This window comes from Microtus oregoni, unplaced genomic scaffold (assembly GCF_018167655.1).
Source record: "Microtus oregoni isolate MIOR12 unplaced genomic scaffold, Mior012 000001F_ref0000356, whole genome shotgun sequence".
NCBI lineage: Eukaryota > Metazoa > Chordata > Mammalia > Rodentia > Cricetidae > Microtus > Microtus oregoni.
This window is the reverse complement of record NW_024543060.1, coordinates 73,115,933-73,140,395: the sequence shown is the minus strand read 5'-3', so window position 1 is coordinate 73,140,395 and position 24,463 is coordinate 73,115,933. Positions and strand designations below refer to the sequence as shown.

The 24,463-nt window shown below is 36.8% G+C and overlaps 1 protein-coding gene across 6 annotated transcripts in view; it reads right to left on the bottom strand.

The window, feature by feature from the left end:
- The window catches only part of Nav3 (neuron navigator 3), a 709,344-nt gene that overhangs the window by 46,357 nt on the left and 638,524 nt on the right, over positions 1 to 24,463 (bottom strand). For all 6 annotated transcript variants that reach the window (XM_041665541.1, XM_041665547.1, XM_041665565.1 and 3 more), the window contains 5 exons: positions 21,048 to 21,236; positions 17,846 to 17,898; positions 13,850 to 13,873; positions 10,791 to 10,868; positions 5,694 to 5,777 (listed from right to left, as the gene is read on the bottom strand). In XM_041665541.1, the coding sequence (XP_041521475.1) occupies positions 5,694 to 5,777; positions 10,791 to 10,868; positions 13,850 to 13,873; positions 17,846 to 17,898; positions 21,048 to 21,236 (428 nt within the window). The remainder of the gene's footprint in view (positions 1 to 5,693; positions 5,778 to 10,790; positions 10,869 to 13,849; positions 13,874 to 17,845; positions 17,899 to 21,047; positions 21,237 to 24,463) is intronic.

The window sequence follows — 24,463 nt, the reverse complement described above, 5'->3', positions numbered from 1 at the left end:
ATAATAGGATTAATGTGTTTTCAACTAGGGAGTACAGGTGTTATATGAAAACATCAAAACTTTCACAGTGTATTATAAACAGAAAGTCTCTGCAAGGCTAAGTAAGTAGAACTACCTTTACTGAGTAGTAAGGAAGTCACAGTTCCCTTTCTTTCTTCCCTGGTAGAAGAATAGAAATTAACAAAAAGTACTTTAAATATGTGAATAGGATTTAGAAAATTTCCAATATTATTCTGGCCCTCATTGTTCTTTTGTCATTAGAATTGGTTGTTCATATTGATTTTCCTGCACATTTTTCCAGGATTACTGTGATGCACTGAAATTACAATGTTGTCTCAAAACACGTACATGTATCTCCACCCCTACTTCTCTTTTGCTTCCTTGCTGGTGAGACAGTGGGATAAGGACTATGGTCAGTAATGAATTCCAGAAACAGATGATGACAAAATCGTAAGACAATCTGAAATGTCTTCAAATGGTCTCTATTTTGTTGTGGGCAACAGAAAATACTTAAGTCTAGAGAGTTACTGGTCAGCCTTTATGGAAATACTCTGAGAAATAATTATATCATAAAGATGACTGTTTAGTCTGTTGTTCAATACAGTCATTCAGACTTCTTTTCTGAAACACAAGAGAAAGCAGGTCTGACTAATTCCACAAGGATGCCTAGGAATTAAGATGTCAGATAGTATTTTGTTGTCTCTCTCCAATTCCTGTAATAAATTCAATAACCATTCCATGACTTCTGTAGACCATGTAAAAATATACTTTGATGTGGTTTCTAATGTGGATAGTTGCCATATATATTTTAGGCTATACAAGTTATGAATATCATCTTTGAAATGCTTCAAAAACAAAGTAATCAAGTATTTCCTTGATACTAGCCTTTGATATTCTTTCCAAACTAATTTCCTAGTTGTTCTTGGCCTCTTTCAAAACTTCTCATTAAGTTCCACTAAAAACCCTACAAGCTTGACAACAAATCTTGTGAAAGAACTGAACCTTCTAGGCAAGGCTGTTCAATTTTACACTAAATCTGTCTTTACTTCCTAACAATGGTACTCAGTTAATCTCACAGTTTAGTTGTGGTTTTCTTGAGAACATTCTTCTCTCCCCAGTCTTCTCTGCATTTGCTTTGAAATCTACCTATTTTTAAAATTCATATTATTTTCTTCTTACCTCATAGAAGTTAATAAAAATTTGCTGAAATACTAAATGGGCAAATGAATCTTGAAACTAGAGACTGAGATTAAAAATACAGTTCTATATTCTTGATGCTTTTTCTTAAGATTGTTGGATCAGAGAGTGATATACCCTTTTTATCTTAGTTCCCTGGCAAATGCCTTTCCTGAAATATTAAATGTTATGCCCTCGGCTTTGAGAAAAATGTCGAAGTGAACAATGTGTTTTGTCTTCTGTTATTTCATGACCCCAATTTAAGAACCCTTGAGATACATTTATCCTTAAATCCAGGGCCAAGATGTTAGTCTGTTCAATCTAAATCATACTCTTTTGGTCAGACAAGGAGAACAAAACACACCAAGAAATCTCTCTTTGTTCCTTAGCTTCCCTGAAAGCTGCTCAATTTAGGGCTTTGTCACTGGTCCATGCGGTTTAGATACATTGCATACATTCATCTCTTGATTTGATGCAGTTTCTGTCACTGAATTACACCATAGTCCAAGTTATTTTATAGATTTCTTCAAAGAAAAATAAATATGAATTCACAAATTCGAGATGCATAGAAAGCTATCAAGATTCATGTCTCTGTATAGCTCTGAACTGAAGAGGAATTACTTTATGCTTAGTTAAAAGTCGTAAAGGCAATATCACACATGATATTTCTGGACAATTTCCAACAATTTTGATGATGTCATTTGATATGTACTATGTATATAATAACAAAAGTCCTTATATTAAGGAATTATATTTTGTGGCTGACTACATCCACGTAAAACCTGAGAAAGCTTGGAAAGGAATTATAGAGACACACACACATACAAAACCACAAAGATTAGCCAAATTTTTTGGGCTGGTGGTGTGCTACCGCTCCCTTAAGAAAGCTCTTCATGATTCAGTGGTAGCAAAAAACAAAACAAAACAAAACAAAATGCGTGGTTTCAAACAGCTTCCTGGTTTGGCAGCAGAAATGGTTCTGACTCTTTTGACAGGTCAGGCTACAGAGCATTTAAATGGGGTCTATGAATGTACTGTTACAATTTGCTTAATGGCATCATAGACCCACTTTGTGCCTAAAAATGGGGCGATGAAAATGGCTCTCAGAGGCAGTGAAGGGACCTTCAACGTGCTGGACTAGGCAGGGCAAGCAGGCAGGGCCATGTTGGCCCTCACCATGCCCACTTAGTATTAAAATAACGTGCACTGCTGGCCAGAAAATAATTACAGAAACACAATAAAGACAAATTCAGACATAAAAGACTTCTAAATGAGACACAGTGTGTTTTAAAAAGGTACATAGGCTTGGGAGAGAGAAGAAAAAGAGTTTAGAGAGTTATAAAAAGAAGTAAATTTTTAAAAAAATAAACCAAAGTCTTTAAAGAGACAGAATACACTTGTAGGAAAAGTAATAGAGTAAGAAAAATAAATCATGTAAAGATGGAATATACAGAGAGTCTGGATTATATACCCTGAAATACCTAAATAACAGCACCCCCATTCAGCAGGAAGCAGTTTGGAGAGAAAAAAATGCACCCATGTTCCCAAATATGGTTTATAAACATTCTTTTACATTTAAAGGGGGATATGATATAGGTATGAATAATTTGCATTGACATGGATTTTTGTTTTAGGGATATAAATTTAAGGTCAAGATTCTTATATGTATATGTGTTTCTGATCTTGATTAAGGTATTGTGATTGTGTAGTTCACTTAAAATGTAATATATATAGCTTGCTAATAAATACATAATAGTCAAGCTTGTAGTCATGTTAGTTAGATTGTCTAAATGTACATAGATATATTTTAGATAGGCATTCTTCATATTTTTCAAAGATTATAGAATATGGCATTTTAAATGTTTTAATAACTTAGGGTTTTTTTCATGACAATGAGACACTCTGCTCCTGGCAGCACCAATCTACTTCAAGAGGAAGATGGGCATCGAAGAGGATCCTTATGGAGTTTGATAGCCATTTGGGCAAGAAACTGCTCTTGCCTGGACTATTGCATAAACTGGAAACAGAGAACGCACAGAGAGAGGACTACTGAACTTGCCTAAAGGTGAGATGATCTTTCGGGGTTCCTGATTCATGAAGGAGTCTGCGAGACATTCTGCAGGACACAACAGATAGTGACTGAACTGACTTTGAATTTTCCTGCTTCATGGAAATGTCTGCTGGATACTATGGGCCTGAAGGCTGAAGATTGATGCCCCAACGGTACAGAGAAACTTTGGGTGACTGTCCAGGCAGCGAGATGTCTCTGTCATTTCTAGAGTTTTGAAAATTGCTTACTTTTTGTTTGCTTAGGTAATATTGATTCTTCTGGAGTCTTTGATGGAGTTGCAGAATAGATAGATAGTTATAGTTTTCCATTGTTATGATAAAAGATAAAATAGATATAAATATTGTAACTGTAATTCTTGCTTGATAACTGTTTTGTTATATGTAATTTTGCTATGTTAAAGTTAAAGCCTTCCTTTTTTGTTTAAACAGAAAAAGGGGAAGTGATGTGGGAGTGTCATATATTAATCTGTTGATTTCATTGGTTAAGCAATAAAGAAACTGCTTGGCCCTCATAGGTTAAAACATAGGTGGGAGGAGTAAACAGAACAGAATGCTGGGAGGAAGAGGAAGTGAGCTCAGACTCGACAGCTCTGCTCTCTGGAGCAGAGACACTATGCTTCCCCTCTCTGAGGCAGACGCGATGAAGCAAGCCACCAGGTCAGACATGCTGAATCTTTCCCGGTAAGACCGGTGCTACACAGTTTTATTAGAGATGGGTTGATCGGGATATCAGAATTAGCCAGTAAGGGCTAGAGCTAATGGACCAAGCAGTGTTTAAAAGAATACAGTGTCCATGTAATTATTTCGGGGCATAAGTTAGCAGGCAGCCGGGGTGCTGGGGACGCAGCCCCGCCGCTCTTACTACTACAGAGTTTCTCTGTGTGACAGCCTTAGCTGTTCTGGAACTTGCTCTATGGTTGAATTCACAGAGATTCATCTGCCTCTGCCTTCTAAGTGCTGAGATTAAAGGTGTACACTATTACCGCTTTGCTAAGACTAGATAATTCTTAAGAGACACAGTCAGAATTCATGTTCAAGGTTTCCAGTTCCAACGTTATTAGATATTCTTTCATGCTTGGCTTATAAAGGACCTTATAATCATGTTTTCTGGGTTCTTATGCTACACAGTGAAGTAGCAATCCATAACAAAGAAGGAAATTACAAAAGAGGGAGGGAAGGAAAGGGGATAATGATAGGAGAGAAAAAGATGAGGCAGGGAAGGAAGGGAGGAACAAAGAAAGGGGAAGGAGTCGAAAGAGGGAAGTTTAAGAACTCGGAGGGGTTTGTTAGAAATCTTCTAGAAAGATTTGATGAAATTGGATAGAATATTGTTGTGGGCAGAAATCTAGGCTCTAAAATAAACTAGTGGACCTGGTTGTATTAGGTAATTATACAAGGATATTACATTATACACCTTTTAATTTGACTATTCATGTATTTTCTAAAAACAAGTTTCATGCACTTACAAAACTTGATAATGCAACACCTCACAATAGCTAAACACAAAACTGAAACTATCCCTATAGCAAATATTGGCACAAGTTGAAACTATCCAGAACTTCTTAGAATGTAGATCTGTATGGGAATCAGATGACTACAGGGACATCTGCCAATGCTTTGTATATATGCAGCTTTTATAAAACATTTCCATGAGCTCCAGAGACTACACCAGTTTCTATCAACAATATAAGAAGGTCAAGGACACAGAACAAACGACCAGGAAAGAAAACTGGTCTTCATAGGAGAGTGACCAACATCTTTCTTGCTAGATCAGGATATTTAAATGTATGTGCCTCTGACAACTCAATTCTGCTCCCTTCTTTTTGGTATTCTTTATTCAACACTATAAAATCCTTCACATGTCTTTTAAGGTTTTGATGTAACTGAAGTAATGTTACTTCAAATAAACATAGCATCTCAGATGCCCACTAATTTTTGATGCAAAAACACTTAAAATTGTTCCTATCATAACTGGTACATTCTCATGTCTCCTACTTCGGAATTCTAATGCTTCTAGGCATCCTTCCTGATGTGTCAGCTTACAGCCATGATTTACTTATAGGCTTCTGGACCACGCATTTTTGAAAGTTTTCATTTAAGTACATTTCGTATTAACTACATAACAATATGAGCATATTTGAATTCTCCTACACAAAGCTTCCTCTTGACATTTGGTTTTCATTTACAGATGCAGTTGGAGGTAAAGAGACAGACCTGTACCTCAGAACTTGGTGTGCATTTGTGTCTCTTTGTGCTCATGTAGACAATCTGATTGTGTCTTTAGGTTACAGCTGGAAAGGAAATGGCACCGTGTACTCATGGCTTCAGTTTATCGCAGAATGGGTGCTCTGCGGTATTGTTTTAAGGCACTAACACCTTCCTGATATTCAGCGTTCTGTGAAGTATACTTTCCCCTTTCGGGCCTCAGTGGCAATTACTGGTCATACCTTTTGTTCTGCTGTCATGGTCAGACTCTGCAGTCGGCCAGTCATATTCCCTAAACTCTTCTCAAAAGCTGCTACGAGGTGAGCCTGCAAAGAAAATAGAAGAAAGATAGAATGTCAGAGTCTCCTGTGACTAAGATAAAGTCCTTCGTTTTACAAAATGCTTAATTTGAGCTGTTCCAACGTTTTAAGTGACGTGACTGTCGTGGTTAGGTCTCAGTGCCGACGCTCCTTTAACACATATCTCCATTTTCCATTTCTAAATTTTGGTTTCCTAAAAATCAGCGTTTCAGTCTTTTGACATTTAATATGGCTCGGCTTCCAAAAGGGGGTGGTATTTTTTTTTCTTTTTTGCAAATAACAACACCTCTGACTTGCACTTCACGCAGCGATCTGACACCCTAAATGCCGAATGAATTTCCCAGCTGCCACATTTTTAGAAAAGAAAGCCCGAAAGGAGGTCACTGAAATAGTCAATGGACAAATGTTCCTCATTTCTCGACTTCCGTCATGACCTTTGCGGATATTGTTAGCGCGTCTATTGTGAGGACATTCTCCTTCAGGTGTCAGACATCTGCTGACAGCTAGAACATTATCTTTCCTCTTTTTCTACTTACAAAGAACTGGGTGGAAAGAGTTGTCTTCACTTTCAAATCTCTGTAATAAAAGGCCTTTTCTCCCTACTTTCGATTCCCTTCAGCGAAAGAAGTAGAGCTGGCCCAGGCAGAAGGAATCACAGGTCCAAATTTAACATGAAGCTTTGGTGCCCTGGGGGTTTTATTTTCAATTTTAGAGAATTGCACATATTATAGCATATATTTATCACACTTATGATTAGAAATGCTGGAAGATACAACTGTAAACAAGGCCGTTTCTTCCTGATTCCACAGCATGAAGTGTGAACGCTAAGTATGATGGGATGCTTCAGTCAGTCCTGTGAATTTAGAAACAACTGTGGGCACATTATCCCACACTGACGTTATTTATTGTATTCCTATGAAGATCTAAAGATTAAGTGTTTTCTAATATCGATCAATAACAAGCCCAAACTGGGTAAAATCTGGTCAATTTTGGCAAGCGATTGATTTTAGTTTTCTGAAGGGTGTGGTGTGATGGGACTCTAACACATCATTTTTATTGCTGTTGCAGAGCTAAAAGGTGGCACCTCCAATCAAATGGCTAGCAAAAATCCCCATGAAAGTCATCCTCTGGTGGTCCATAATTAGAGCAAGTGCCTTCGCTCATCATGGGCTGTGGTTCATGGATACTGCAGTAAGGAGAAAAACACTTTGTGGAGAACACAGTTGAAGCATTCATGAACACTCTTTGATCTCTTATTCAGTTACTGGGGTCTTTCCTTTCCTGAGATAACCATTAGGTCATCTTGATGTGGCTGCTTTCTTGATATTTTTTATAGCTAACTTTGCATTCCCAAATACTATGTTTTTTATTTATTTATTTATTTATTTATTTATTTATTAAGGATTTCTGCCTCGTCCCCACAACCGCTTCCCATTTCCCTCCCCCTCCCCCGATCAAGTCCCCCCCCTCATCTGCTCGAAGAGCAATCAGGGTTCCCTGACCTGTGGGAAGCCCAAGGACTACCCAAATACTATGTTTTAATTTGACCAATTTTACAAAGTACCCAAGTACTATCACATAGTTTTCATGAGTATTTCTTCTTTTTAATAATAAATTTGAAAATAACCATTCTTACCTCTGAATTTACAATATGTTTGTCATGCTGGATTTCTGTATTGATTACAATTTTGCCTTTTCAAAATAATCCCTTTATGCCCTTGAACAAAGGTGCTAATGCTAAAACTAAGGTTGCCACCCCCATAAAAAACACGTGAGAAGAAAAAAAATTCTTATTTGATAAAGAAAATAATCCTGAACACTGTGATATTTTACTTCTCAAAAAGACAAGAAAACAAATATTTAATTATTGGGCCTTTGATAAATACATTTGTAGAAAATTACTTAATAATTTATTTATGAAATCAAATTAGTTGGAATTAAAAATATGAGAATATTGGGATTATAAAAAATAGGTTGTATGCATAAACTATGTTGACTATATCTTATAGGTCCAAGTAATGATAAAGTATTTAACATTAGAATATTGTGCTATTTAGTCTTATGTCAATTTGACCCATGTTAGAGTCATCTGGAAGGAAGGAACCTCTGTTGAGAATATGCCTCCATAAGATCCAGCTGTAAGACATTTCCTTTATTAGTGATTGATGGCGGGGGACAGCCCATTTTGGGTGGTGCCATCCCTAGGTTGGTGGCCCTGGATTCTATAAGAAAGCCAAATGAGCAAGCCACAACGAGCAGGCCAGTAAAGAGTACCCTGCCATGGCCTGTGCATCAGCTCATCAGGTTTCTGCCCTGCTTGAATTCCTGTCCTGACTACCTCAAGGATGGAAAGTGATATGAAAGCGGAAGCCAAATAAGCCCTTTCCTCCCTGACTTTTTTCTGTATTGGTCATGATGTTTCATTGCAGCAATGGAAACCATAACTAAGGAAAGTATAAATTTCTAATCTTCGTAAATATGCTTTTAACTAATATTTCATGAACCCTTAATAATTGGTTACTAAATATCATCTTGAGTCAAATTATTTTTAGTGGAAAGTATGCTTTAAAAATGATTATTTCATATTCATATCATTTTGCCTTTGTTTATCAGGTTAACTTTATTACTTCAGAAGTAATAAATCTAAAGTTTCTCACTAAGTACAAAAACTAACAGAAGAATAAAGGGGTAAATGTGGGACAATTTTTCATCAATAATTATTTTTATTAGTTTGTCTGGGAAGCTTTGGGACTTTTAAAAGAAAATATGATTTTCAGGGTGGTTGCAGTGTTTACTAGATTGTAACTAATTTTTTCTAGCAATTTTTCCCCAAAATAGTATTCAAAATAGAGTAGAATGTATTAATATGAGATAAAACAAGAGATGCCTAAGTGTTAGTTAAGAGTAGCTATTTCTCATAATGGCCATGGAATTACACTATCTAATGTAATACAAAGAAAATTACTGTGATTTTTTAAGAGCAAGATGAAGTGTGATTATATATAATGCCTACAATGCATATATGAACATAGAATGAAATAAGTTTGTACACTAGCAGAATGGGCTTTCTGTACAGTCTCTTGTGGCTTGATACAGATGTTTCTGGAGCACATCTGTAAGGAGGAAAGGATTGCTATATGCTGCACTGACTGGTCCTGTACTCTGCTTAGCCCAATGAGAAGACGGCTCACTCAATATCATCTTTCTCTCACTTTGCTCTACTGAACAGTGATATAGCAAGTTTAAACAGATTTATTAATGTTAAGTCCCAGCGCGCAACACACAAGTCACAAAAATGAACTTAATCAGGTGAACTCACTAGGATCTAATACATAGATTAAGAGGAGGTGAATGTTCCTTAAATGATTATTAAATTGAAAAAAGCTCCTCAAAATCTGTCTTTTTGACATATACCTACTGCACTTTCATATGCCAAGCCATCCTGTAGAGAGCACACATTTAACCAAATACAATATTTACTTACAGTCTGAATAAGTTAATAGGCTAAGACTAATACAGCCAGTTCAGCTAATAAACTGTATACATTTGAATAAAAACACCTGGCTTTACCCACAAATAGAAATTGCAAATTAGAAAAAAATAACTCCAGGTCTAGATGTGGCTCCGGTGATAAAAAAAAAAAATAGCCTGGCGTATATGAGTACGTGGGTCCAAAGCCAAGTACTAAGAAAGCAGACAAACACGTAACAAAACATGTGATCATCATGGATGAGGTGCTCACTGAGGCTTCTTAACCACAGATAAACGCAATCCGACATGTCATCTGGGTGTAAGTTCGGGAACTCGCCAGTTTAGCAGTACACTATAGACGTAGAGTAAAATCTACATTAGTCTCAAAATTATCTCTTTAATAAACTTAGAGATCAACAGTGGATAGACTACTATTTTCTAGCAATGCTGAAAGGAAAAAAAATTCTGCTTTTATTGTTAGGCATTTCATAGAAATCTTTGTGAACAATCACAGTCTATCTCAAATGACTATTATTCCCTAGCGTTAAAGCATAATGTCAGCAGACACAGAGCTAAAATTAATTCCCAGTGAGTGAAATGACTTATTTCCTGCGGATTCCTATTACAGAGTCATACACTACAGTCCCGCACCTGCTCGTTTTTGGTATGTGATGCTTTGTGGGGAAGCAAGAACACCTCCACGGAGGGGCAGAGAGGCAGCAGTGGAGGAAGAAGGAGAAGCCCAGAGCCCAACGGCAGAAAGGACTGAGCGAAGACTACAAAGGGCATATGGCAGCATAGCATGACTTCTGCACCCCCTGCTCTTGCTTCTCACACTGCTCCTCCCTAGCACTGGGCACAAGGCCACATGCTCTCCCCCGGTTACAGTTCATTTAATCTACTTTGAGTTCTCCTAGGAGCGTGGAAAGACATTCAACAGAAAAGGTTAATGTGTTGACCGTCTTCCGGGTGCCTATTTTCATAAATGTAAGTTGCTTTAGTACCAGCAAATGTAGTCTTCTAAATTGCTCTGAGAAGTGGGGTCGGGGGGTGGGGTATATTTGAGAGAATGGTATTTCATTTACAGTCAAGCTAAGCTTCCTATTTAGATTCAAGTTAACTTATTTTAAACTTTATTGTATGTTTCATTAACCATTGAAAGGGACAGGACCCATGGATATTTTGCCTTCCACAGTCAAATACCAACAGACCTTATTAGGTTTCAACTTGAGCACACCTTCTACATGTGAAATGACAAAAATAAGAAACAAGAAAAGAGGCAACACTTGTTATCATGACCACTGTTTGTAATTTTCTAAGCTACAATCTTTTTTTTCCCCCGTTGATTTGTTTTACCATGTTGTTTCTCATCAACTTAGGTTTATATTTTATTAGTGAGTGGGCAAAACCCTTTCATTTCACATGAGTCCTACCCTCTAGTGCCTTCCATGGTGTGACCATGGACACTTTAACCTTGTGACTCAAGCTATTACCTCGATTTGGATACAAATCTGTTCTGGTATCTTCAAACAATAAAAGGCAACTTACATTCGCCGACAGCTGAGATGTGAGGGTAGCGACTTTCTCCTGGGATGCAACCAGTTCTCTCCGTAGCTTATGGATTTGCTGTGCAATTAAAAAGTCCAATGAACTAAATGATCCGTTACAATGAAGCTTTCGGTACAAGACAGCAAGTACAGTAACCGGAGGCGAATCAGTAACAAGTCCTTCTAGAGGGCAAACACTAGCTGTGCTGCAGCTCCCAAAGGCTACTTATCCAGAGAGGAATGCATTTCTAACTTTAATATTGGGACCCAGATCTGCGCACCAAACTAGTCTACTGACTTTACTTGTAAGTCCTGAAGGACTGACAAAATAGTTCTCTTTCTCTGTGGAGTCTCCTCCTTCTAAAACAATATTGTGATTAAAACTCAGGCATAAATTCTCTTTAAAAATTCATAAAGATTATCAACATACTTTTCCTGATTTTATGTAAATGATTTGCCACATGATTTCTTTGAAAATCTCACGTTTTCAAGATACATTTTAGTTTTCTATATTTTATAAGATTTTCAAAAAGTATAGACTATCAGCCGGGCGGTGGTGGCGCACGCCTTTAATCCCAGCACTCCACTTGGGAGGCAGAGGCAGGTGGATCTCTGTGAGTTCGAGAGCAGCCTGGTCTACAGAGCTAGTTCCAGGACAGGCTCCAAAGCCACAGAGAAACCCTTTCTCGAAAAAAACAAACAAACAATATATATATTATCTTAATAATGCAGAAGACCTGGATTTAAGTACTTAATGAGTCTATATTTGAAAAATAAATACTTTTTTTCTTTTTGAGATAGGTTTTTATGTAGCCCAGGTTGTCCTCAAACTTGTGATTCTCCTGCCTCAGGTTCTAGAGTACATGAATTATGAGCATATATCACTATCCAGAATACAAAGTAATTTTATGGAATGGAACTTTAATGGTGAATAGAGAATTTATAGCTAATGCTTCTTAGAATACCTTCATCCAGTGACCTATTACTAGCTCTGAGCAGAAATGCTTTGTAGGTATCCAAAGTATAAAATATGGGGCGAAATTATGAATATCGTACATTCACTAAATAAACCCACAGTATAAATATTCTTAAATGGTTTTTGTTTTTACTAATTTCACTTTAGTTACACAGACATATCAATATCATACCATATTATGCATTCAATCAGTCACATCCCATATTGCCAGGAAATGTAAACAGTGATTAAAATGGTAAGATATTTGCAAGCATATGAAAATTGCTTCTACAAGTGTATTTCTTGTCTCAAGAGAATCCAGTTCTTTAGATGCCAAGTATTCTACATGGATGCTTCTCTTAACTCCTAAAAAATAAGTCCTCAACTTGGAGTTGGACAATTTGAATGCTTTCTAAGTCTAAAAGGACATGTTAGAATGGGCCGTTAAATGCCTTATCCCCTTCTAGACAATACATTTTATTTTGGGAAAGAAATAGCAATCATTACTGAGAGGAGTGAGCAAAAGGAGTGATATTTATCTCAATATAGAAATAGAGAACAATTATACAGTTTCTACTCCTATTGCAGGAGAAGGAGGTAGTCATTAATATCCTGCTCCAAAACTTGTGACCTCTGTGATGTGCCCTTATACAGTTTCACCAAGTATAGTTTTCTGTTATTTCTTATTTTTAAAATGAAGATCTACTTCAGTCCCGATGAATGTTTGTGTTACTTTCCTATAATGATGCATTTAACCCCAGTAAGCAAAGCCTCTTTTATCATTCAGACAAATACAGACAGAAAGAGGCTTTCTCACCTTACACCTTTATTATATAATTCTAGTTCCTGTAGCATGTAGCCCAGAAAACTATAAAACAATGTATAGTACCTTTTTGAAAGCCCATGACCCCCTCTGAGCATCATAACAAAAGGAGAGTTGGATAGCTACTACAAAGGCAAACAGACACTGCTGAATTTCCAAACCTCAGTAACTGTTTCATGACCAACACCACAAGTCTTGCTGTGTGTCTATGTGATGTAAAAAGAGAGTTTCAGTTAAAAAATTGTGTGTGTGTGTGTGTGTGTGTGTGAGAGAGAGAGACAGGGAGAGAGGGAGAGAGGGAGAGAGGGAGAGAGAGAGAGAGAGAGAGAGAGAGAGAGAGAGAGAGAGATCAATATGTACTCTCAGTAGTTTTGAACATATTTTGGAACAAGTTTTAAATTTAAACATTTGTGAAATGAGCTCAGTCAGAATGACATGCTCTGCAAGATCATTTTTGAGGTATTTTTCTTATCAGCATCAGTGTAAACCTATGAGAATTGGTACTATGCCCTGGAGAAAGTTTAAGATTTACTTTTAAGTTGTATGCTTGTGTATGTGCCCATGGATGTGCATGTGCATGTGATTTGGAGTTCCGTTAGAAGTCAGAAGAAGGAGCCACATCCCTGATTGCTGGAGCTACAGATGTTTGTGAGTCTCTAGAGTGGGGTACTGAGGCCTTCTGCAAGGGCAGCACACTCTTCAGGGGCTGAGTCATCTCTTCAGCCTCCATGAATAAAGTCTTAATTAACTCTCACTGCTCTCATAGCCTAGAAATCTTTTTTAAAAATTTTTTTTAACCTTTTCTCCAAAGAGAAGGTTGATTCTGTACATGATTGCAAGCAAGCCAGACGTATTTGTGAAATGTTTCCCCGTACAGGAAAAGGTAATTCTAGAGGTGGCATAGGATGTGGTCCTTGTGTGGAGAAGGTCCTGCGCCTTGTACAGTTTCATTAATCCTAAACAGAGTGTATCAGGCTGTGAGGAAAGGACAGTGAAATGTTCTGTTTTAAAGCTCAATTCACTAATGAATGAATGAGTGCCAGCTACTATAGATAACGTAGTAGTTGTTATCTGGAACGACATAGCGGACAGAATATGACAGGAAAGTTCACTGCTAGAATTCACTTTCATTTTCTCTAAGAGTCAACCTCAGAAACCACAGATCAACTTCTAGAAGCCCTAAAGTTATGCTGCTGCATCAAGCACCCTCTAGTGGCAAGAAAACTGATTTCATCCTAAAATAAGGCTGGTTTGCAAGTAATAAAATGGTACAGAATTTTACCTCTGAATGAGCCTTTTCTTCAGCCTGTAAAAATAATAGAGATTTTAATTATAAAATTAATGTCAACTTATTCTATATGTATAAATGAAGAAGCTATTTGAACATGTATTTACAACTTTTATGATCTAACATGAGTAAAACACTAGACTGTTTAACTAATACAATAAACCAGCATACTAGAGAAATAAAATGGACAGTTATATATGACACAAAGTACTTTAGAGGTAATAGATTTATAACACGCCTTAAGACAATGAAACAGTTTATGATCTACAGAGACCACAAAAGCTCATTATAAACTTATACTCTAAATATATGGATGTGTGGGATCATGAAATGTTGTTTTATATATCAGACTCCATAAAATTATGTAAATCTTTAGCTAATATTTAGACAAAAGTTTGTCTTCTGATTTATGTATTATGAAAATGACAAATGGAGTTGAAGGGGAAATGCTGGCCAGTATTGTTAATAATAGAAAGTAGAGGATACTAATTCCTACTTGCTTTCTTTTCCTTAGTGACTATTAAGTTGATCGGCAGACACTTCAGCTAAACAACAAGATACTTTGTTTTAAAGTGGCAATAAATAAGACAGCCAAATAACATCAGCTGTGCAGCTGACGGGAATGAGAACTGCTGTACAAAGTGGCCAAATGTTTTGTGCTTCTATGCAGAAATTCCTAGGTCTTTTTTCCATCTGCATGCTGGGGCTAAGAAACCCCATCAAATGAGATATCTGCGCCATCCCATTTGGGAACCTGCCGCAATCTGGGAAGAACTGGAGGATGTGTAATGTTGCTGAACAAAATGACTCTCTGCCGGCTGTCATTTGCTGGAAAAGGCTGCAAAACCATCTTGTCACCTGTGGCTGCTTTGGGGACATTTTGTGATGACTTAATACATGGTTTTGGTCTGTTTTCTAGAAGCAAGAAAACACACGCATACACGGAGGCACGCACACACACACATATACATACACACACATACAAACATACATACAAAATGCAAATAGCACAAATGCCTAGGTATATTTTATTCATAAGCATTCTTTTTAAACTGAATTTCATGCTTTTTAAAATCTACCTCTGAAAAGTGTCAGGATGTATGTTAAGATATTTGCTATGTGCTACTATAAAGACTTTTATTGTCTTCATATGTAAACTTTGTATTTAAAGACAATGTTAATATTTGCCTTGGTCATTTTTAAAACTCAATTTTAGCTTTCAACATATTCATTTTTAAATTCTAGTAATATAAAGTTATTAAATGTGGTTTGGTATTCAGATGTGCAGTACATGCAAAGGATGTTCAGTCACTAACTTGATTAAGCCTTATTCATGATTTTCTTTGACTACATAATACTTTATACATTCATTTGGTTTATTATGGTTGCATTTTGCCTTTAGACTTATTCAGATTGCTTTAAAATTATAATGACTCAATAAATAATTGATGTGATTTTTTTTAAAAAAAAGATCTACTTTATTTAGATGAAACAAAATATGATCATCACATCATATTTTCATTAAAATAACTCCAAGTTACAGGGGCTAGTTACATATTAATGTGCTGTATGGCATGAATCTTCTCATAGCTGACTTTCCAAGACTTGTTTTCTTTAATCCTTGCCTTCTTTTCATATTCCATGGTTGTTTTTACCAGTCATACCCATTACCATAAAAATGGAGCAATGAGACAAACATAATATTCTATCTTCCCCCAGTGGCTTAAATCTGGGATTAATGATATTATGGTGAGGTTTGATTGCATGATATTTTTAGTGAGTGTGTTAGAGCAAGACTAGCATACTGAAGGACAGTAAATAACAAAAAGTATTCCGCCTAAGTAAAAATACCAATTGATTTCTGTATTTCTCAAGCCAGTTAAGTTTATTACTAACAACCACTTCTTAGTGTTGCTTTTGTGTTAAACAGTTTGTGAAGGACACGCACAAGGATGAAGCATGGACCTGCTTCCCATGAACTCCGTGGAAATTGGAATATAAACACAGAATGGAATCAATAATAATTTTATATTTTACCACTGAAAAATTATACTGCAGGAATCAATAATGTAAAAGTTTAACAGTACCATACATATAAAAATTAAAAGAATCAACATATTAAAAGTTGATAATCTAACAGCGCTTTACGCTACCCTTTATTTTGTATTTTAGCAGATATAAGTATTAAGAAATACAATGATGATCAACAACACAAACTTCAATGTAAAAGAGAAAAGAGAAGGTGGCAGAGGTGGTGGTTTATCTAAAAGCCCATGTCATTACCTAAAGAAGACTGCAAATGAGGAAAGATTCATCTAAGAGTCGTTGGATATTTCCATTATTATCACTATTATTGAGATACGGTCTGTCTATTTAGCCTTAGTTGTCCTGAAACTTGCTATGCAGGCTAGACTAGCCTTGAATTCAGAGAGATCTGCCTGGCTCTGCCTCCTGAGTGCTGAAACTAAAGGCATGCACCACTGTATCGGGCCTTACAAAAAAAAAAACACAAAACAGAATTCTGAAATTTACATTCTTTTGACAAAATCCACAGATTGTACAGTGGGTGTGTATCTTAAAATGAGCACACAGATTTTAAGTTTCTAGAGGTGACTCCTTGGCTGATGACAATAGACCTGTGACTTCCAGCTTGCAAAGACCTCTTAGGGGTGGAAGTCAGCTCTTGACTTGGGAAGGAACAGCCCATGACATATATAGTCATTGCTAACCGAATCAGGTTAGAATGAAAATCTATTCATTCGTCCCCTAGCATCCCTAGGATACTCTAATGGTAATTATAAATGGATGTTTCAGTTCATAGTGTGAAAAGCATGTCTGCAAGTGGATTTTGCAATGTAGGTAGAAGAGGGTGTCAGATCCCCTGGAATTGGAATTACAGATGGTTTCGAACCACTCTGTGGGTACTGGGAATTTAACCCAGGTCTTCTGCAAGAGCATCAAGTGTTTCAAACCATTATGCCATCTCTTTGGGCCTAATATAATGTTTTGGACAAACCATTTCTCATCTATGACTTCTTATTGTTATAGTTTGCCTTCCCATCCCTACCATTCTATTGTTTAAAACCCTTTATTGATGAACTATTGGCTACTGATAGATTCTGGAGGAAGATCCTATTTAGTGTATATGTACTGCTAAGTCTACCAGGCTTCAAGTGATAGCTCCAAACCCATGGCCACATAGATTGCCATGGTTAAACTCAGTAGATCGCAAAACAAAATGAATAGACATAAATGGGAAAAAAAGATTAGTGAGAAAGCGGGCTTCTGGACAGGAGGGTAGGGAGATAGAAAAGAGTAGAGAGATAGGAGAATATAGGAATAAATTTGACAAGTCAAATTAAATAGTTTATAAAATTTATCCTCTTGTTATTTTAATTAGCATGCCTCAACTCTGCATATTAAGAAGGTTCAGTATTATGCATTATGTGTTAAAAGAACACAATCTGCCTTTTTGTGCTAATTCAGTCTTTTTAGGTTTTTTTTTGTTGTTGTTGTTGTTTGTTTTTTTGAGACAGGGTTTCTCTGTGTTGCTTTGGAGCCAGTACTGGAACCAGCTCTTGTAGACCAGGCTGGCCTCGAACTCACAGAGATCTGCCTGCCTCTGCCTCCCGAATGCTGGGATTAAAGGCATGCGCCACCACTGCCTGGCTAAGCATAAAACTTGTATTATATAAATGAGCACCTTCTAAGCACACCTGCTCATTCAAATGGAGATTGAGACGAGACAAGCAGTCTGTAGATGCAACACAAACAATCAATAGTAACTTAGAACCCTCAGTTATGATATTAAATTGTGTAGAGAAGATGATTATTATTATAGGAAGAGCTGTTAGACCCTAGTGTAGACCGTCTGATTTTTTTTCCCTGAAACCTATGATCCATTTGCTTTTAAATCATAATGGAAATTTTATTTAGAGATACGGTTGTCTGTGCATGGCAAAGGCAGAAAATAAAAGGGACCAGACTTACCGTAGAGTAAAGAGAAGACGTGCTAGAGACCAATGACAGGGAAGAGCCATGGACTGGAGAAAACAAGAACATGGTTAAAGCAGAGAAGTCCACATGTAAAATCAGACATCTACTGAATACATAAAGATCAGTTGGCTAGAGATGTAAAATAACCACAAAAAAAGGACCTGGTTATGAAAATAATTGTCTGGGAAACTTTTAGAGATTTAGTTACTTAATGTTCCAAGGTCATTTATATGCTAGCAGTAGTCACCAGGTTACAGAGAGAAGTGGGGGCATGAGGCCCACCATATGTGTACATTGGAAGCTGCAGGAAATCCCCATATAAGATGAACAGAAAGCTAACATCTCCTTAAAGACTTTCAGGTCTCCTTTACTGAATTTCGTTTTCCTAACATACGGATTCAGGTGCAGAATTATTCTCTAACTATTTTCAAGGAAGTAAGTACTTGATTCAATTTGGTATTTCCTTTTTGTGATGAGCTGATGGTGCTATTTGAAATGGGGGAATTAATTCTTTATGAATTTTAGTGATATAAAAACATTCCCACTTCAAGAGAAAGATGACGGTGAAAATTTCATTCAGGTTCATTGATATAAATCAAATACACTGTCATCACAATTGAAGATAAGTCATTTCCTCAGGACTTACAATGCATTATTAAACTGAAAAGATGGGTAAAATTATACTTATTATATTTGTATGTAAGTTCTTCCTTTTTTTCCATATGAAACAGTGCTGTTCACTGCCTTTAATTCATCCCTTAAATAAATAAACATTAGCTGAAGACAGATAATGTCTGACACCACTGCAAGATTCTGGGATCACACATACATGGGATACAACCCTGACAGTCCAAAATGAAGCCAAAAGGCATAATGAAAACAACAGTTACAAGAGAGGAATCCGCAGTCTTTTGAGATCATTGGGTAGTTTAAGGGCTATGCCTCTAAGCTGGTTTGCAGAGGGCTCTGCAAGCTACCTGGGCTAGAGCCAACCCGGGTGAAATAAGAGGGTGAAGTTTGAGAGAGAGCAAGAAGAAGCATCTTTTCATTTTTAGTTTTGGTGTGTGTGTGTGTGTGTGTGTGTGTGTGTGTGTGTGTGAGTATGCATGTGTGTGGTCTTGGTAATAAGTACACAGAAGATCAGCATTTGCTCAAGCATGTATGCTAGTGACCAGTGCAGGGTGTCAGTTGCTTCCTCTGTCACTCTCCTCCTCATGTCATGAGAAGGGTCCCCTGCTGAAGCGAAACTTGCTATTTTTGACTAGTAGGCTCGTTCAGGGAGTTCTGGGAATCTTTCTGTCTCTGTTTCCCAGTGCTAAGCTTACATTGTGCACAACGGTTGGCTTTTTACATGGGTATTGGGGTTTCAACTTAGGCCACCATGCTTGTAAAGCCAACATTCTTACCCATGGTCCAACTCCTTTATTTTAGAAGTGTTTATTAGGATATAGATGTTTGTGAAAGGGGAAAAAATTACCTCTAAGGATTGAGAAATGCTATTACTTCATCAAGTGTGCAAATCATTTGAGTCCATTCTTTCAATGTTTATATAACTTTTTAGTGATGCTGAGAAAAATGACTAGAGTTATTTTGGGGGTACCAGAAGGAAGACAGACAATGGCTCAGAAAAGCCCACTCTCGTTCTCTTCTTGACACTTTTTTATTGTTGTTGTTGGCCTATGACTTCATAGCTTCTGGTTTTGTTTTCTCATATGTCAGTGTGGGCATTGAGCAAGAATTCAATCCAGTTCAAGACGGCCTTCATTCTAGATCACAATTTAAGCAGGCCCTAAAGGATTAGCATTCAGTGCATGGCTATAAAAGAGTTCATTTTGTCCACTAAGGCTAGCTCCAAGCAATTGATATTATTTAAATGCCATACACTGGATGCCAGATTTCCCAGCAATGAACATCATCCTACTTGTATATGAGGCCCTCTACAGAGCCACCCACATGTTTAGCAGAGTACAGAAGGCTTAATAGGTTTCTGCGCAAGCACACGACACTATCACTTCATAAACACAAGGGCCTAACATTTCAGATTAGAGATTTTGAACTATGCTGCACCATTAGCTGGCCACCATTTTTAACAGGAAACTCAGCAGTTTGTTTATTATTCCCAAAGGCAATGGCAAAGGTGGGCAACTTAGTGCTAGTACAATATATTTATAGTAGTGACCTGAGGTCATAAGATACATACATTACACAAGAAGATACAATGGTGAAAGAAGAAGGAAGAGCTACGCTTATGCCCATGTCATCTACATGAGAAATGTTCAAAGTGAATGGGACAGAAACTAGAGCTCACAAAGCTAAGAAACTTCCCTGAGTTCAGCCTATGAATAACTGACGGCTAAATGTTCACCTTCTGGTGTCTTTCAAGTTTAGGGGTTCTGTGTTATGTGCAATTATTAAATGGTGGCTTTTATGTTTGATTTTCCTCTAGTCACTTTGGATTTCTATGCTTAGTTTGGTTTTATCCTTAACTGACATGCTTTGTGATGTACATGCCATATGCCTTCTTCATGGGTAATTAAAAATGTTTCATTAAATTAAAGGAAAATTTCTGTGAGTTAAGTTTTGTGTAATATGTACACAAGGGAAAATATGTACTCTTGAGCATGTATGTAGCTTCCTGAGATTTTTGCATGGACTTCTGTAGAGCATTCATGTGAAATTGTATGACAAAATGACATTTATGAGGCAAGATACACATTTTATTATGGTTGGAAAAAATATGACCCGTATTGGAAAATGCAGGTAGAATATAAATTCTAAAATGGTACAGTAGCTAATATCACATAGACCTAGGAATAAAAATTAGCAACATAAAATAATCCTTTTATGACTTACATATCTTTATAGCTCTTTAATAAAGGTTTCAACTAAAATGTTTGTTTTAATATATGACATATATGTCAAGGTTCTCTAAAGCCCTATGTCTATCTATAGGAGAGCATTAGATTTACCCAAACCATTCTATAGTCAAGCACCAATATTTAAAAGAAACTGACACACTTCATAATATATAAAGAAATAGTAAAGTATCTTCAAGCTTTAGCAAACCTAAAGTGAGAATTAGCCCGCTGATTCTTCTCCTCCTTGAGGATCCTTGTGCTATGGATGATGAAACACGTTTCCGTTCAGACCTACATGAAATAACGTTATTCCTATCTTCCCCCATTCCCCTCATTACCTTCCTCCAAGCTGTCTCTGAATGAACCTGAGTGGCTGATAGCACGTGGTCTTTCCTCCAGAGATGTGGCGCTCCCACAAAGCTGGGCATCATCATAGAGGTCGAAGGAGGAGTCTTGGGCGGGAATGCTGTTGGAGCGCATCATACTGGGTCCAGGAAGATTAAACTGAGACAGGTTGGTGGGACTCACTGAAAAACAAGGAGCAGAGGCTCAGAGATTTGGGCAAGGAAGATAATAGGCTAAAATAAAGTAAACACAATGCCAATTCTTGTAAAAGTATGCATGTTACAATCCCAATTTTAGGGAGGTGGAGGTTCCACCTGAGAACTATCAATAACAGGAAGTTTGAGCCTTCCGCCTCATGCACTCTCATGGTAATAATCCTGCCAATTTCTAAGGCAACAGAAATCACTGCCAACAAGTCACCTTGGCTGTTGTGTTAGAGATATAACGACAGAAAATAATGAATATTTTCTGGCAAGTGATAAAGAAAACACTGGCTCTCCCAAGGCAACAGGCTTCTTTTCTAGAGAATAATCATCACTTTAATAGGAAGAGCATAATGGAAAAGAAAGTAAAATATGAAAAGAAAACTCTAATCTCCACAGGAAGAGCTCGGTAGGTATTTTCAGGCAAAATAAACTATATTGATGTGAGTTTATTAGAACAAGGTCATAAAGAAGAATAAAAAGCATTTTCTTTAAATAAAGTACATATGGTGTCTAGTCTTTTACAAAGAGAATCATAAAAAAGCCATTTTCTGCTGAGTCTGAGATGAAAATATCAGAAGGAGGTTGTCAAGACAAACATATTTCAAAGAAGTATCTTAAGTGCCCAGTTTCAAATAAGATTCTGTCAGTTATAGCTCTGCCTTATAGCTCTTATAGTAGCCTGTGATTTAGATCAAGTGTTAATCATCAACCGAAAAAGGAAAAAAAAAACAGATATGGCTGATTAAGTAACCAATTCAATCAGAAAACACCACAGTTTGAAACTTGGTATAGGATTGAGGCAAAAATTGGAAAACAACCATATGAGTTTGTCGTACTGAATTCCTCCCATTAAAGAAAAGTAAATTTGTTATTGCTATATGAGAAACAATCCGGAGCCTATAAAGGAAACTGCTATAAGCTATAAAGAAACTGCTGAGCACTCTTAAAAAAACAGGAGAACCATATCAGCTATGCTGAATTGAATTGGGTTGAGTTTTTAAAACCTGCTCTAATTTTTGACAAATGGCACATATTCATACAACGACTTGTCCTCAGGAGAGAGTTAAATTGCAAGCTAAACCCTGAAATAAGCAAAACTGTGTATCTACTGTTTACAAGGAACTATGCCTGATACTTCACAAAGTTAACTGAAATATGACACAGAAACAACCCTCTGATAGTTATGCATTGGAGTTAAATGAAATGTAGACAAAGAATCAAGTGAAGAAATATAATCAAAAAGGAATTAACTACATATTTGTAAAGTATATAACAGGAGGAAAGAAGATAACTCAAGGACATAAGGAAGTAAATGATAAAATAAGAGAAACAAAGACGGAGAAAGAGAGGAAGGAGAGATCAAGAGACTGAGAGAGACAGTAGGACGGAGGGAGGAGTAGAATGAGATTTTGGGGGGGGCATTCTTTCAGTCCATAGCAGTGACCATTATTTCTAGATCATTGTGGTTTCTGATAAGAGGCATTAAGCTTGCAATAGGTCATTCAGAACTTGAACGCTTATGTTTGAAATTATGAGGAGGGGTACATTAACCTGTTCAGTGTCTTCATCAAGAAATGACTCTTGTAAAGACGGCGTTCAGCCTAGTTACATGTGCATCACTTTAATATTTATACCAGCACTTAAAAGGACATTTGTCACCTGTTTTTTTGGTTACTAAAATGAACATAGACATATCAATGCAAGTATACTTCCAAATATACCATTTTACCCACTCCTGATCAAAGAACAATGAAATGTTGCAGAATATTTGTTTATATTTTGTGAAGATGTGTCACTGTGAGTGGTTTAATAAAGAGCTTGATGGCCAATATGTAGGCAGGAGAGAACAGGCAGGATTTCCTAGAGAGAGAGAGAAAACTCTGGGAAGAAAAGAGGTGGGGAGTGGCCAGTGAGATGTGAAACAAGTTGGACATACACTACAGAGGAGAGATAAATAGGCCATGTGGTGAAATGTAAATTAATAAAAACAGGTTAATTAGTTATAAGGACTACTCAGGAAAAAGCCTAAGCTAAGGCCTAGATTTCATAATTAAAAATAAGTCTCCATGCCATTATTTACAGGATGGTGGTCCAATAGTTTGACAAAAAAGCTAACTATAATGAAAGTTAAAAAAAAAACTTTATAGGAAGTAGATGAATTCGCAAGGATTATTGATTATTTTCCACTAGAAATATACCAACAATACTCAAGAATGTTCAGTTATAGTATTGATGAAAGGTTTGCTTGTTTTTATAGTTGAACTGGAAGGGAAACATAACATGGTATCTGATTTCAAAACTGTCCACCAGGGGGAAAGGACCAAAGTGGAGAAAAGCAACACGAAGTGCTGTGAGACAATGGCCTGTACCCTGTCACTTATGTTTTAAATGAATCCTGATTGGCCAGTAGCCAGGCAGGAAGTATAGCTGGGACAACAAGAATTCTAGGAAGAGGAAAGTCCTAGTCTGCAGTCTTGATACAGCCACAGAAGAAGATGTGACTGCTCAAAGAATAAGATACTGCGCCACATGACTAAAATAGACAAGAATAATGAGCTGATATAAGCTATAAGAGTTAATAAGTAGTCTGAGCTAATGGGCCAATCAGTTTATGATTAATGTAGACCTTTGTGTGATTTCTTTGGGACTTAACAACTGTGAGACCAGGTGGGACAGAAACCTCAGCCAACAACAAACTTTTATGTTGTTGTTGTTTTGCTTTGTTTTGTAATAGAATACAAAAACTACTATAGTGGTTACACTGATGCTTTAAAAAAAAGTTTAACTGAATCATCTACCTTTGGCAAAATAATCAAATATTACTTTCAGAAAATGATGAAAATAATGAGAGAATACATGACCTTTAAGATCTGCACAAAGGCAGGAGTCCATCTCTGAATAGAAGAGAAATACAGAGGGCAATCTATTAATAAAAGGAGGTGACTGACTTTGCCCTAAATCAAACACACAGAGTAAAACTATTGATTTTATTAATATTATGTGTTTGATAATTAGGAGAACAGGAATCAAGGGAAAACTGACTGGGATTTATGTGTATACTAGTGACTGAGCTATCTGATCAGCTTCTGGGCCAGGCTTTTAAATAACTTTAAGACAGTCCACACCCTTGCTTCTTTAGAGAGATATTAATCATTGGATTTATGACACTGTTTCAAATAAGAAAATCTTATATAACCTAAATC